Below are 14098 nucleotides of genomic sequence, written 5' to 3'. Positions count from 1 at the left end.
TCGACACTTCGGTTCAGTTCGCTCGCGGCGCTCACACCGTTCGTGTTTCTCGTCGGGCGTCCTGGTTTCCTTTTGGAACGGTTTTATCGTCACGACCGTCACTCGAAAGGGACCTGTTTTCGTACATACGTAGGTGAATGTGCGCGTGTAAAACGTGGACAACCACGCAGAGGACAAATACGAAGAAAACGACGGAAGTGATACTAACGCAGCGAGGCGTCTTTGTTTACGAGCGACCGGTGCAACATAGAAATTGGCGGGAGTGAGATAGAAAGAGAAAGAGAGAGAGAGAGAGAGCAAAAGGACTTTATCCTGCGACGGTGCAACAAGTGAACGTTGACACGTGGAAAAATCGCAAACGAATCTGATATTTCGACGGTCGTTGAAAGTCTCGCGTACGATGTGTCAATTCGATAAAGGGTGAACGTGGCTGTGTTTCTCGATTTCGATACGTTCGTTTCATTTTCCGACACGCGAATCGGTTCCGTTTGAGCGCCCGGCGTGTTTCGATAATCGAATAATCGAATCTATCGATCGACTGTATTCGGTGTGCGTGTTCGCGACATTTCCCTCGCGGTGTGTAATCGCGGTCGGATTTTTTGGTTACGTTTCGCGCGGCAAACGGCGGGAAAAATGAACGTAGATTCGAACGACTGGAGCTCGCGAGTGGCCGACACGCGCGATTCGAAATGATATCCGCGGCGTCGATGGAAACAGAAGACACCAGGATAAAAGTGCGAACCACGAGCGAACCGTGGCGGTTCACCAACGAACGTCGAGCGTTGTGATCGGCGTGAAATCGTCCCACGATTCGTTCAGTGCCGAAGACTAGTTGAGAATTTTGCTGTATCCCCTTTGATTTACGAACCGCGTGTGCGTGAATGGTCGCCTTTGTTCGACGATATCGCGAATTGCGAATATTCTCGTGAATCATGGCTGTTCGAATGCTCCGCTCTTCTTTAATGTTACGAAGCCTCTTCTTCCTCTTGTTGCTCCTGTGGAACCTGAATGCCGCGCATGCTGCTCGTGGATTTAGACACAACACGAGGCATGGTGAGTCCTTTTGTTTGTTTTTGTCAGTATTTTCTTTCTCTCCTTTTTTACTTTACTGGAACTGGGTAAACAGAGCGCTCACGACGTAGCTGAAGTTTTTTCTCAGGATACATATGTATACCGTCCAGAATTGTTTATGTGATGGATGGTAAGTTTTAGAGCATATTACGTATTATAATTTCTTTCGTATTTAATAACATACGAATCGAACATTATTGTCATTATAATTTATATTTTCTATATTTCTTCTTGTTTTTTCTTTTTAACTCTCTAATGGGTATTTTACTTATTTACAAAAATAAATATCGTACTTGATCACAGTTTATTATTTTGATTAAAAAATTAGCAATCGATAACTGCACTAAATAGACTATTTTGGGTACATGTGTATATTATTTCGCTGTAATAACTCCTTGCATATTTATGTCTAGTTATCTTCCCATTCAATGTCAATAATAGTCTGAAATTGCATTATAAATTGCCACCAAGCATTCATTAAATATCGCAAAGTATTCTGCTATTTCGTCTTACGAATCTTACATCAACACCGTCACGTGCGTTATAAATAAGCAATAAAAAGATAATACTTCATTGTCGTTTCTTTTTATTAGTCATATTACTTTCGATAACGATGACATTGTTCCGATTCCCGCATAATGACCGCTTTATTTTTTAATACGATTCATCACCAGTGTCACGAACTTTTCCGCGTAACAATGAATGATTACAGACAGTTCTTTTCCTCTTATTTCGCGTTAGAATTTTTTAGGAATTTTTTACGAATTAGGAAATTTTTTTAGCGAATTCTTCTCGATCAATCCGCGCGAAACTTAAACTTCACACTGTTTCACTTTGTTTTCACTGAACACGAAGGATGAAAGCAGCGTTCATCCTCTGTGTTGCTCCAAAGTGAAACAGAGCAAATTCGGCTTTAAACATTATATATCATTTGTTCTCTCTCTCCCTCTCCCTCTCGTTCCCCTATTATGAGCTTACATTGCTCGAACGTAAAGAAATTGAATTCTACGAATTATTTTCGATATCTTGCTTTCGAACAATCTTGTCAATTATAAATACCGTAAGTAACATTTTCCCCCCATTCCTAGAAAAGTTCGCTATTTTGGCATCGATAGTGGGACAGCTTGAAAAAATGTGAATTTGAGAGGAGATGCTCCATAAAATTTACGAAGAAATCTTCGTGAGTTACTGTTGACGAAAACAGTACAGTACGATACCTTCCATTCCTAGCATCACGAAACAATTGATGAGTCAGTATTATTAAACTAAGGCCAGGTTGATAACGGCATAAGTAATAATTTTGCCGTCTGACGCCAAATTGATGGAATTATAAATGTACCTATCGTTTTACGTGATAAAGATAGAAACATAACGTGGACCTTCTATGCGACAAAAGCAAATTTGAAACTTCTTTTTAGTCGTGCCACTGTTGTTGCCAGGTAGCGATGTTATAACAGGCGAAAGAGGTGAACAAACTCATTACTCGATCTAATACATTTTTGACAGATTACGATTCAGACCAGTGACGTGATACAGCGTTATTTGCATAACGTAGATTTGCACAACACGCTAGGCATAATGCACATGAATCGCCGTTTATCCGTAATGTCTCAGATGTTATGTAGACAGGCGAGTGCAACGGCACTCGACGAGATCAAGATAGAAGCTTTTTATTGCCGCGGTGCAAAATCATTCCTTCGAAACGTATTTGCGCCCGTTCCTTCCAGCTCAAGCGTGCGCCTCGTTACGCGAATAATTTTTTACAGTTATTGTGACAGTTTTACGGGCTTTTTTCCGAAGCGAGCACGCGTGTAGGCTTTTATTTCATCCTGCTGCAATTTCTGCGTAAATTCCATTTTAAACGTACGTTTTCGTATTTTTCAAATGTCGTAGGCGAAAGGATAGGTAATATCGTAACGATGGACTTTTGTTTGTTTTATATTTTGAAATAGGTATGATCTTATGCGTTATAAGCTACATTACGTAATTTTACAATTTCTTTTTTTTTATATATATAGATAAGTAGATACAAAAGATTTTAAATAGCTGCATGTATATAGGCAATATTTCTACCTTTTCTAATAGGCCGTTTCCTTTTTCATCTCACACCATAGCCATATCCTACGGTAATCAATTCCGTGAAACCTTGAACCTTTAATCTTCTAAACATCCACCGAATGGTTTCTGCGTAATATCCGTAATAACTTCCGCAGCTTCTAACCTCCCGCCTTTAATTGAAGCCTTCAACGTCTCGTCTGTACCAACATCTGCCTTGTTTGAACTAGAGCTCCCCTGTAACTCCTTTTTAACGGCCCAGTTTTCAAGGTGTACAGGCTTCTCTTAGGTTAAAAACACGAGGCAATTAAGGACTCGAGTAAGGAAGAAAATTGCACACTGGCAGTTTTATAGAAATTTGTTAGATTCGTGGTCGATGAATTATTAGAAACTCGATTTGGACGAAGAATTTTTAATCATTTCAACCGTGTTATATAAGGAAAGAAGCGAACTATCGATTAAATCATTTTGCAGTATCAAATACGAATGCCTATATTTTGCATTATAAATCAAGCAAGTTGGTATGCCGATTATTATCATAAATTCTTGAAAGATTGAAAGAACTATGTCAGCAGCGAAGCATGTAGATTGGTATTTTTGTGTAGCATGAAAAATATTTCATGTCCGCGTACACTTTCGTTGGAAAAGTATATCTGTTACGAGAAAAGATACTGAGAACGTTAAACATACTTTTCGCCAAGTTTTAACGCCATTCGCATCTCAGCGATGATAATTTCGCAGTTTAATGTAAAGTAAAAAATATGTAAAAATCAGTCGTCAATTCATAGAAATTACGAGACTGGCGCGTGTACTTCACTCAAACTCGTTCTAAAAATTTGTGGACGAATGCTCGCGGTGTGGTCTTTTAAAATATGGGTGAAAATTTAGACGAATCACAACGACTGCGACCTCGTAAAACACGCGTCTGCTCCAAGAATATTAAGTGTCAGGACATTCCGTGCCTCCCGCCTCTTTGCTTTATATTTAGCAGCAACTACATCGAATCGGTATAGGGTGGAACGCGAGCGCATCCTTTGCGCGATATCTAACGCGATCGAAGACGAAGGTTATCGATTATTTTTCACACCGATGCTCGGTGATACGGGACTGGTAAGATGGACATGTTGGTCACCTTGATCGTGAACTTGGACGTACACTGAGTCATGATAAATATTTAGTCACTATATAAAACCTTTTCGTATGTATATTGCGCAGCTTATAACGAAATATGTAAAGAATATGAAAAATATAAAAGATGTAAAATTTGATAATTACTCCAATGACTATAATGTTTAGGGAAATACGTATAGGGATTATAATATATTTATTACCAGTAAGAAAAATAGTAATGTTAAGCATAAGTATAATGAGTAATAAAGATCGTCTCGCCGAATGCACATCGAGGTTGATTAATATAGCGGATAATCGACTGTTTAAATACTTTTGTGAGTGTGAAATTCTTTCCAAAAATATCGCGTATTAAACATTTGTAAGAAATTTATATCAAACCTTATTGTTTAAATATTATTTTCGATAATCAAAAATTTGAATATTATAGTACTTTAAATATTCATTTGAATGCATTAGGAAATTATTAATTATTAATTATTATTACAATTATTAATTCGACACGTATAAAAGCGCATAAGAGGTAATTTTAATAGAAATGTTGTAGAGTTAAAACTACGTGTGTTGCAATTATCAAGAAACTACCGTAATGAAATTTGCTGTTCTTGGAACTACTTTCTTTTCATCTCTCGAAAAACTTGATCGAAAGTTGCAGTTTTAATAGCTCGGATGCAAACTGGCAATTATCGCGCTACTTCGAAAAGCAATAAATACGAATAACGTTCAATAATTAGCCATTTGACGTTCATAAAGTTTCCTACACAGCGATCCTAATCAACTTCCAATCCTCCTATCGATGAATACGTGTAATACGAACTGAATGCATAATATCATGACTTTTGTCAACCTGTATACAGCCCTTTTTGTACTACAAAAATCCTCTGCTATTTACTATTTCGACCAGCCAATTCTAATAAATTCCTCTTATTATTAAAATAATAGTCCAACGTCTAAAAGCTACCAAATACGAAATAAAAAAGAAGATAATATCAAACTTCGAGATATAACAAACGAACTGTTCATCAGCATCACTACGTTCTCGTAATCATCTTCTTTTCTCGTGGTTTCCCGAAAAATGTGCTCCAGAGTGGCACTTTTAGTGGGTCAGACGCAACCGCGTAACTATCATTGCCCCGTGAAACGATAAATAAGAGTAACACGCGATAATTAACGTTCACGGAGGGTTAGTCAAGCGGGATCGATCGATCGTATACACACAGATAGCGGTTGCTCTGGCAAGCCGCTGCCGCCGCCGCCGCGATCGAATCTTCAAGATATCGAAAGATCGAGCTGGCACTCGTCGGCCCGCCCATGTATCGCTTCCTGTTTCTCTAATCGGGCTGATCGTTTCTCTTTACACCCGATATTAATGTCCATGCAATAGCCGACGTAAAACCGTAACTGCATATCTTCCAAGGTATTATTATCATTACTATTATTACTATTATTATTCACGCGACAGACGATTGCCGAGGTGCAAGCTGTCCAGGAAACGAGATTCTTTATGGTAAGTAAGATGATTGAGAGATATACATAAAATGCGATGAGTTTAATGAAATAATGAAACTAGGTAATTGTTGTTGTGGCTGTAAAACACTAATGTTATTCGATATTCCTGTAATACAAACGTTTAGAAGATTTACGACTTTTTCTTACGTTTGTAATACAATTTTGCATATTTTACGTTTGGTTAATAGTTTAATGGTTTAATCGAGTTTATTGTATTCGATATATTCGAATCAGTATTTCGGTTGTTAGAATTGTAACAGTAACTTGTAAGTTATCAAGCTGTCCTTATCATTGAGAACGAGACTATTGATTTATAAGCTCTTGTAATTAATTACGCTAGAGCCTGCATTATCCGAGATAACAGGAACACAAAATTGTTCGAGTGATAGAATTTTTGGAATAATAGGACAATCACATTTCTGGTATGAAATTTTATTTCTTCAAGTACAGAGAATTTTTGGAATAATAGAACAATCACATTTATGGTATGAAATTTTATCTGTTCAAGTACAGATTGAGCTTAATTGATAGTTTCCTTAAATATTTATGCATCCCATAATCTGTTTCCTGCCACGTAATTTTTTCAACATGAGTATAGACTTACGTTCTTTTTGTACTTCGAACTATCGAAGATCTTCAAATGCCACGAATACCTCGGCATAAGAAGACATTTATTGTCGCTTTCGTTTCCATTTTTGTGCATAATCGTCGTTATTATCGTCCTTTTCGCAATGAAATCATTTCATTGGGTCAGTGTATTTAAAGTTTTTCTACCGTTGCCAGCATCTGAGGAATCCAAGCGACTTAGACAATTTTTAATATCATTTTTTCTCTTTGCAATGTCTGTGATCGTACCTTTCCCAACACAGTGAATTTTTGCTAGTACTGTCGCAATTAAACATTTTTGAGTTTTGTAATTTTGTCGTACTTTGTTTCCACAGTTAGAACGCTATTAGTTTTATACTAAATTCTTATAATCGGAATTCCCTCGATCGAATAAAGGAAAGTTTACGTTATATTTGAACATTGATAAAATATAAAAAAAAGGCATCCATTACTGGCAAGTATTATGTTCGGATCATAGAACGTTTGGATATGAGGAAATTCGAATAAGAGAGACTCTACTGTATATAAATCTACATTAATAATGTAAAAAGTTATGAACGTATGTGTTTGATCGTAGAAAATTTGGGACTTTCAGTAATTTCTTCTCGATTAAACACTTAATTGCGGTTTAATGTGAACATAGTATCTAATGCACTTATGGATGGATGTGGGTTAATTGCGCGGCGTTGCATCGTATATCATTGCGGTTTTTGTCGTTTTATTACGCTTGCATTGTATAACGTTGTCATTACGATGCTTATAAGGAAGCTCGTAATTTTCTCCTTTTTGATTCGAAGTCTAATTATCTTCCGTGCGTTACTCAAACATCGTAAAATGATAATTGAAATTTCTCGATGCGTATTTTGCTTGAATTAATACGACCAGTATGTAAATTACACCTATAATATTAAACTCGCATTTTTATGATACTTTGAAGCCATTTTAACGACATTCTTAATTATTTAATTCGCCGATTTACCGGCAAGAAGAAATAATTTACAGTTAATCGATTCCTATATTACTCGATTATTACTTTAGAAGTTGGTTCAACATATGACTTTAGTTTACCACAGAAACGATCAAATATATAGTAAATGAAACTCATTCGTCATTTAAACAGTAACATATATTATTGCTATATTCTTTAACGAGGTAATTTACTACAATGCGTTTTATAATGATGTTGTGTACCTTGTAATTGCTAATTTGTACTCTTTGACAATACTCACACACCGCTACTATAAATCTATCAATGTGTCGACAGTCTAGATACCTATGAACGATAGTATCATACATATACATATTCAGAAATCCGCGAAATACACTTTCCCTGACATAAATAACGGTTGAAATACAGTGAATGAGGCATACAAGCCATTGGAAGCGTGGCTGACAGAGAATGGATTGGAACGAATTTTAAACTCGAGTGAAATCATTGGTTCGTCTTTAAACGCGCGGTACGATAACAGTTTTACAGCAGGATACGGTCTCTGCTCGTCTGAAACGGCGCTGTTTCGCGAACAACCGGGCGTTTACGTCGATTCGCCGGAGCGAACGATTAAATTCGCCCTTTCGCCGAAACTAATTAAATTAATGATCTCTCTGCGGGAACACCGACTGCCCGTTTAGATATCGTGCAATACACTTGGTATATACACGTCCCGATCGCTAACCGAGACATGCGCTGGAGTCGTGAGTTTTTCGTTTCAACTATGTCCGTACAAACGGCGCTATTCTACTGACTCGTGCTATAAATTCGCTCATATCTCCTGATATTGGTTCTCGCGCCCATTCGGCGTTAGTTAATTGTTATTCGTTGCACTGGTTGCTCGATCGCGATGTTTTAATTTCATTTGACGATGAATATGATTTCTGATAGGCGTGCGTCTCGTGAAAAGCTCGGTGGTTTGATAAATACGAAAGTATTGGTAGGATGTGAATAAACGAGCTAATAAGGGAATAAAGATCGAATGGAAGCTTGGTTCAGTGTGCATATACTTGTTGCAAAATGTTCTCTTTGCTGTCAGGTTGTTTAACTGGTCGTTTAGAAGGGGAAGAAAAATAATTCTGATAGATATGTTCTGCTCGTAATTGCGATAGTAGCGAAAGAATCTTCGAATACGATAGTACATTGAGAGTACTCAGTTCAGAAAATGTGCGCAAATTCTTCTCTACAAAATTCATTTTGTGGCAAGGTTCATCGTGTGCTACATAAACGTTCGATGAAGAAGCATCGTGACTTCCTTGAATATTCGTTGTAACAATCATAACGAGATCGTCGATAGTAAAAAATTGTATAAGGTGTAATTTTAATAAGAGATAATTCTAATGTTCTAGACACCTGCAACACAATTTTTTGCGAAAGGTTTCTTTCTTTCGGTCAGAAGAACATTGCTTCTAGTTAAATCACAAATACTTGGAAAAGAAGAATTTTTCTTAAACATTAACTGTTACGATTCGTAATAAAAATGTTTCTCCACCATGTCTATCTATTTCCATTTCTTTTTCTATTTCTCGTCAGTGTCACAACTATCATACAAAATCTTTAAAAGAGGTCTTACTAAATTCATCTTCGTCTCTATTATTATTTCAACGAAAGATCTACTCCGTAGAACACAATTTATCACTTCAGTCTTCGCTTATACCTAGTCGGCCTCTTATTTGCGGTCAAACAGCTTCTAGGCAGAAATAAGATAAAATGTTCATAGAAATCTATCTTGGTGATCCTGGTTCGCTAAACGGACGGCTTAGAAGTATATCTCAGAAGATTACCAACGTCTCGGTTCGCTTGTATTATCGTGTGCGGTTGTGGGGAAAAAGGAGCGAGAAATTATGAGCACCATATCTAACGGTGATTAAAATATTCCGCGTAAAGCACAGGCACTCGCGTATGCAGCGTTTTTGCCGGGTCGCGAGCAAGCAAATCACCGCTGGTCGCTCGAAATAATTTCATTCTCGTCTTGCGTATATCGCTCTCGTTTTGTTCCTGTTTAAATGCCGTCGCGCGGGGCATGCAAAGTAACACTGCCGACGTGTATGTACGTGCCCGGCGTGCTGGAGGGTTCAGGGAGAAACTCTGCCTCGTGCCCTTCCTTGGTGTATTTAAGGGAATGCCAGGCTTGACCGTGACAAGGGCGATCGCCTTGAACTTTGCCCTCTTAGAACCTCGGACATCCCGATCAAATCGAATTCGCCTTCTGTGGGAAGATTCGTCAAAACGTGTTCACTCTTTCTAGATTTATTTGTCGTCGAGCAAGCGTGTACGTATTTGGAATAAGATTGAACACGGTACGGGAACTATCAGATATGCAAATGATTCTTTTTCTTTTCTATTCTCTTTTATTTATACGTGATACATATATGCATTATAGATTAATTAAACGAAATATTTTCCTCCATTTTGTAAAAAAAATTACACTGATACATTTTTGGATTTCTCCAACGTCTCGAAAGTGCTGTCCGGTTAAAGAGTGCTGTCGGTGTTAAATCTGGACAGTACGCCGCGTACGGAAGAACTTTCCAGCTGAGGTTAAGGACAGTGATTCGAGCCACATACGGTTTAACGTCGTCGATGTCGCTCATCGCGGTCACTCATCACTGTTTCCCTTGCGAGATTCCCTTGCGAATCGATCATGAAGTTGGCGTTTCAGATAGATCAATAGACATAAAAAAGACGGGAAGCGATATCGATTAAAAATAATTGAACGTGAATGCTTGGAAAAAAAGTTAAGGTAGAAAATGAAGACCATTTACCATGCAAATGAAGGATTTTGCATTTGACCGACAAACATGTTAACGGTAGAAATGTAGTAAAACAAGTGGCGGAAAAGTCATTGCCAATGCTCCAAATGCCAATTTTACCGCTTTCTGTACGATCATGGCCTAACGAATAGCAAATAAACCAAACCAATTGAAATGCATACACAGCAAACCACGGCAATAGATTAAGAGTACCAAATTTTACAGAACGTATCGTCAAAATCCAGGAGAACGTTACACGTCAACAGGATGACCGAATTTTTGTACACCTTATTTGCGTGAAAAACGATCCTTACTTTCGGCTCAACGAGTTCAGAAACCCCTAAGAAAGTGTGTTTCTAGCCGAGTATTTTACGATTCAGATACTATACCATAGTCAAAGTTTTAATGTAACTTCGATGACTGTGCTGTGTCTTTTTATTGTGTTCGAAACTATAGAAAGCGTGTAGTTTGGAACTTAGTATTTGCGCAAACTGCCATATCCTGCAGCAGTGCTGTTTATACAGCAGCAACTTTGCCACTGCTGTACACGCAACTGTTCTTTGATCATTATTTGCACGCGGTTGCCTCTATGGTAGATACGCTATACCTGCAATCTTACGTTCTTTATACGGAACGATGAAATATTTGAAAAAATGCTGTGAAGGCATTTCAGTTTGCTCAAACAAATTCTTCCAGCGTGAAATATGATACCTGAAAATTATTTCCTAGAATAATCATTGCAGGTAGTATACTTATGATCGTATTCTGTTGAGCGTTTGTAATCGTATGCATCTGGTGGTTATTTAAAGCTACATGTATGAAGATAGACAGATTTTTGTTAATTCGAATATCAATTTTGAATTCGTGTGATTTCGTATAAATTAACTTGAAATTAATGAGTGGATATTTGATTATCAAAAATATGAAAATGATAAATATTTTATGAATAGAAATTCGTGGGCTATTTACAATTAATTATCTTTATGGGAGATTTAGAATGATCTTGTAGAAATAGAAGTACTATGAATATAGAAGGATTTCATACATTTATAAATATTATGAAATACAACTTTTGGGCTTTTCGTTTAATTCAACTACGAGTTTATAGCTTCGTCTAAATATTCAAACAGACGTCAAATTTTGAAGGGGATGCGGCTGCACGAGATATTTCTAAACAGAAATCCATCGACTGCGCAAGTTGGGAATTGTAAACTCACAGAACATGCCACTGTATCCTAAGTATACAATGTACTTACCTACGGGCACCCTGTTGCAGTTGACAAAGAGTAAACTTCCTTTTTTAAGAAAATTAACTTGAAGAACTGTACGTAAAAGATCACTCTAAATTCCTAAGTTCGTAAGTTTATATTAATAATATAAATAATACTAATAATGATAATAATAATAATAAAATTAAGAAATCCACACATTTAAAAGATTTACGATTACTTACATAAAAGGTGTACTTGAAATAGAAAACGAAATATTAAGAATTTTTTAATTTTTTTACTTTCGAGTGTTATCAAAAATATCAAATTGAAAATTGAAATTACATTTTGCGATTGAAAAACGAATTTTTTTTTTTAAGGAATGTTATTGTTACTTTAGGAGTACATACTCGCAGTGAAATAAGAGAGAAATGTTTTATATTCCAGCTCTACCATAAAATTCCCATTCCCGACGTAATTGTTTGATGAAAAGAACCAGTTTCACGGACAAGGTTCGATGAAATTGCTTTTCGATGCACTCGACTATGGAATCACGTTTATTATGAGCATAGCAAAGGCACGCCCACGCTTATGATAAAATGAATGTTCAACCAACCTCGTGTAGTTCCTTGCTCAAACGTGATCCTTTTAACAATTTAAATATTTCTGAATTAAACGCATGCGGATTTTCAATTCAGTTTGATTATTCGGCTCGAAAAGAATTCACTTCGTTCCATTTAAAGTATTTAATCAGTGAACACATCCTTGTTTAATTCTTCGGGATATTATAAGATACGTGATCTTAAGCAAATAAGGAAACTCAATTAAAAACGGAATTAAGAAAAATTAAGGGAATGAAAGAATTTAATAGCACCTGCAGTGTGAATTTAGTAAAATATGAGAGCATAGAAGGGTCGGCAACAGTGATTGTCTCGATTATTTCATTTCCTTTTGTTCTTGCTCAGCCTTTATTGTACAGCCAAGAAACGTGATATGCATTCGCAAGAAATGAATGTTCGTACATTTACATTTCTTATTTGAGTTGTTGCTTGGTATAATCAGTGAATGTTAAATATAATTTCTTGTGGATTTTTTACAGAATCAGCTATCATAAAGTTATAAAGCTTCTGAGGTATGATTAACAAATTTTTAATTACATGTTTTTCTTAAGATTCGATAACTTGGATAACTTGGATTTTTATTCTACTTAAATTGTAATTAAATTTCTGATTTTTAGTTGAAAAAATGATCTTTTATTATAAATTTATAATTGAACGTGCGTAATAGAAGAAAGGATCGTTTTCGTTAAAATTAACCTTTTCTCTGAATAATTTATTTAAATACTTTTTTACACATATACATACTCGTATAGTAAAATACTTTTATTTATAAGAAATAGTTTACTAAATGAGACTTTTATATTTGGATGAAATATTTCATTCTACTTATTACGATTTTCCGTAATAAATCTTTACCACCATTTTATCGGTTATTTTGTGGCAAAATAATATACGTTTAAATTTTAATGTTGTGTGTCGTTTCTCTACGTTCTATACTCCTTTAATCTGTTTCATTAATTAAATTCATTAAGAGTTATTTACGAGGGGTGAAACATTGATTACAAAAGACAATCTATAAAATAAAGGATTAAAAAGAAATATGACATACTTGATCATGTACGAAGCGATAGCTTGAAAAAAGCAATAGTTAAAATAAAGAGAATATTACAGTTCTTTCTAGTTCAAAGGTTATCAGTCGCTCTGTTGATCCTTGCACTCGCATTTTATGTTATTTGGATATGTCATATCGATTAACATAAGTTTTTACTTTTCCATTAATTGTAACGGGCGATTCTGACATTTTCATATAAAGTGCCGTAATTTAAATTTTTCTTTAATTATTTGACATTTTTATGTCAATTTTGGCGAATATTTTATGTCAATTTTGATAGTTTCTAATTTGTGAAAAAGAATCTCAGATACTATTCTTGTGTAACGAGACTAAACATTTTTCCATTCTTTACAATAATTGCTGAAAATATACAAAAATCACGTTACGTAAAGTATAGTGTATTAAACATTTTAGAGATACCACCAGCAAATAAAAATATCTAGAGAAGTGCAAATATAATGCATGGTTAGGGTAATGCGGTAAAAAGAGAAAGTATACTATTATATAATAGTGTGCGATATGCTTAAATAGGATTAGATATGCTTAGGCTCGTCGATTACAGGAGCTGTGCAGCATGCAAAATTCCGTGTTGTGTGTTAACATTTTTATGATACGAGGCGGAACATGCATATTATAATTATATTTACGTGCATGCAGACGTAGAAGAAAAATTGAAATATCTATTATGTACTTTATATGTAAGTACACGTGAATATTAATAATTTCACACGAAACGAATGTTATAAACAAATCTTACAGTGATCTCGGCATCCCATCGTGTTGTTTTGATGAAATGTCCTATTCCTGCATTAATCAACCGGTTTTCCTAGTTAGCGAAAATTGTAGATGACAGACGATGAAAACTATATCCTTTCTATTATCGTTATTCATAAATTAAAAGATTGTCGAAGAAGAAAAAAAGTTATCCATATCGAAATATTGAATATATAATGTATTATTCAATAGTTATTAGTCTCAGTGGAACGAATAATTAATTTCAGTAAGCAAAAGATTGTTTGTAAAAATTTGAGAAAGTTTAATGTTCGTTGAAATAAATATTTGTGTTCCATTGATATATTTATTAAGAATGAAGTTATTAAAATTCTGTA

The 14098-nt window shown here is 35.6% G+C and overlaps 1 protein-coding gene across 3 annotated transcripts in view; it reads left to right on the top strand.

The window, feature by feature from the left end:
• Window positions 1-38: 38 nt before the first annotated feature.
• The window catches only part of LOC122575367 (laminin subunit alpha-1), a 199790-nt gene continuing 185730 nt past the window's right edge, over window positions 39-14098 (top strand). For 2 of the 3 annotated variants that reach the window (XM_043744395.1, XM_043744306.1), the window contains exon 1: window positions 39-1053. In XM_043744395.1, the coding sequence (XP_043600330.1) occupies window positions 933-1053 (121 nt within the window). In that variant the 5' untranslated portion in view covers window positions 39-932. The remainder of the gene's footprint in view (window positions 1054-14098) is intronic. The other variant, XM_043744489.1, reaches the window with a different exon arrangement.

The sequence above is a fragment of the Bombus pyrosoma genome, linkage group LG1, assembly GCF_014825855.1.
Source record: "Bombus pyrosoma isolate SC7728 linkage group LG1, ASM1482585v1, whole genome shotgun sequence".
NCBI classification, from domain to species: domain Eukaryota; kingdom Metazoa; phylum Arthropoda; class Insecta; order Hymenoptera; family Apidae; genus Bombus; species Bombus pyrosoma.
This window is presented reverse-complemented; position numbering and strand designations above follow the sequence as displayed.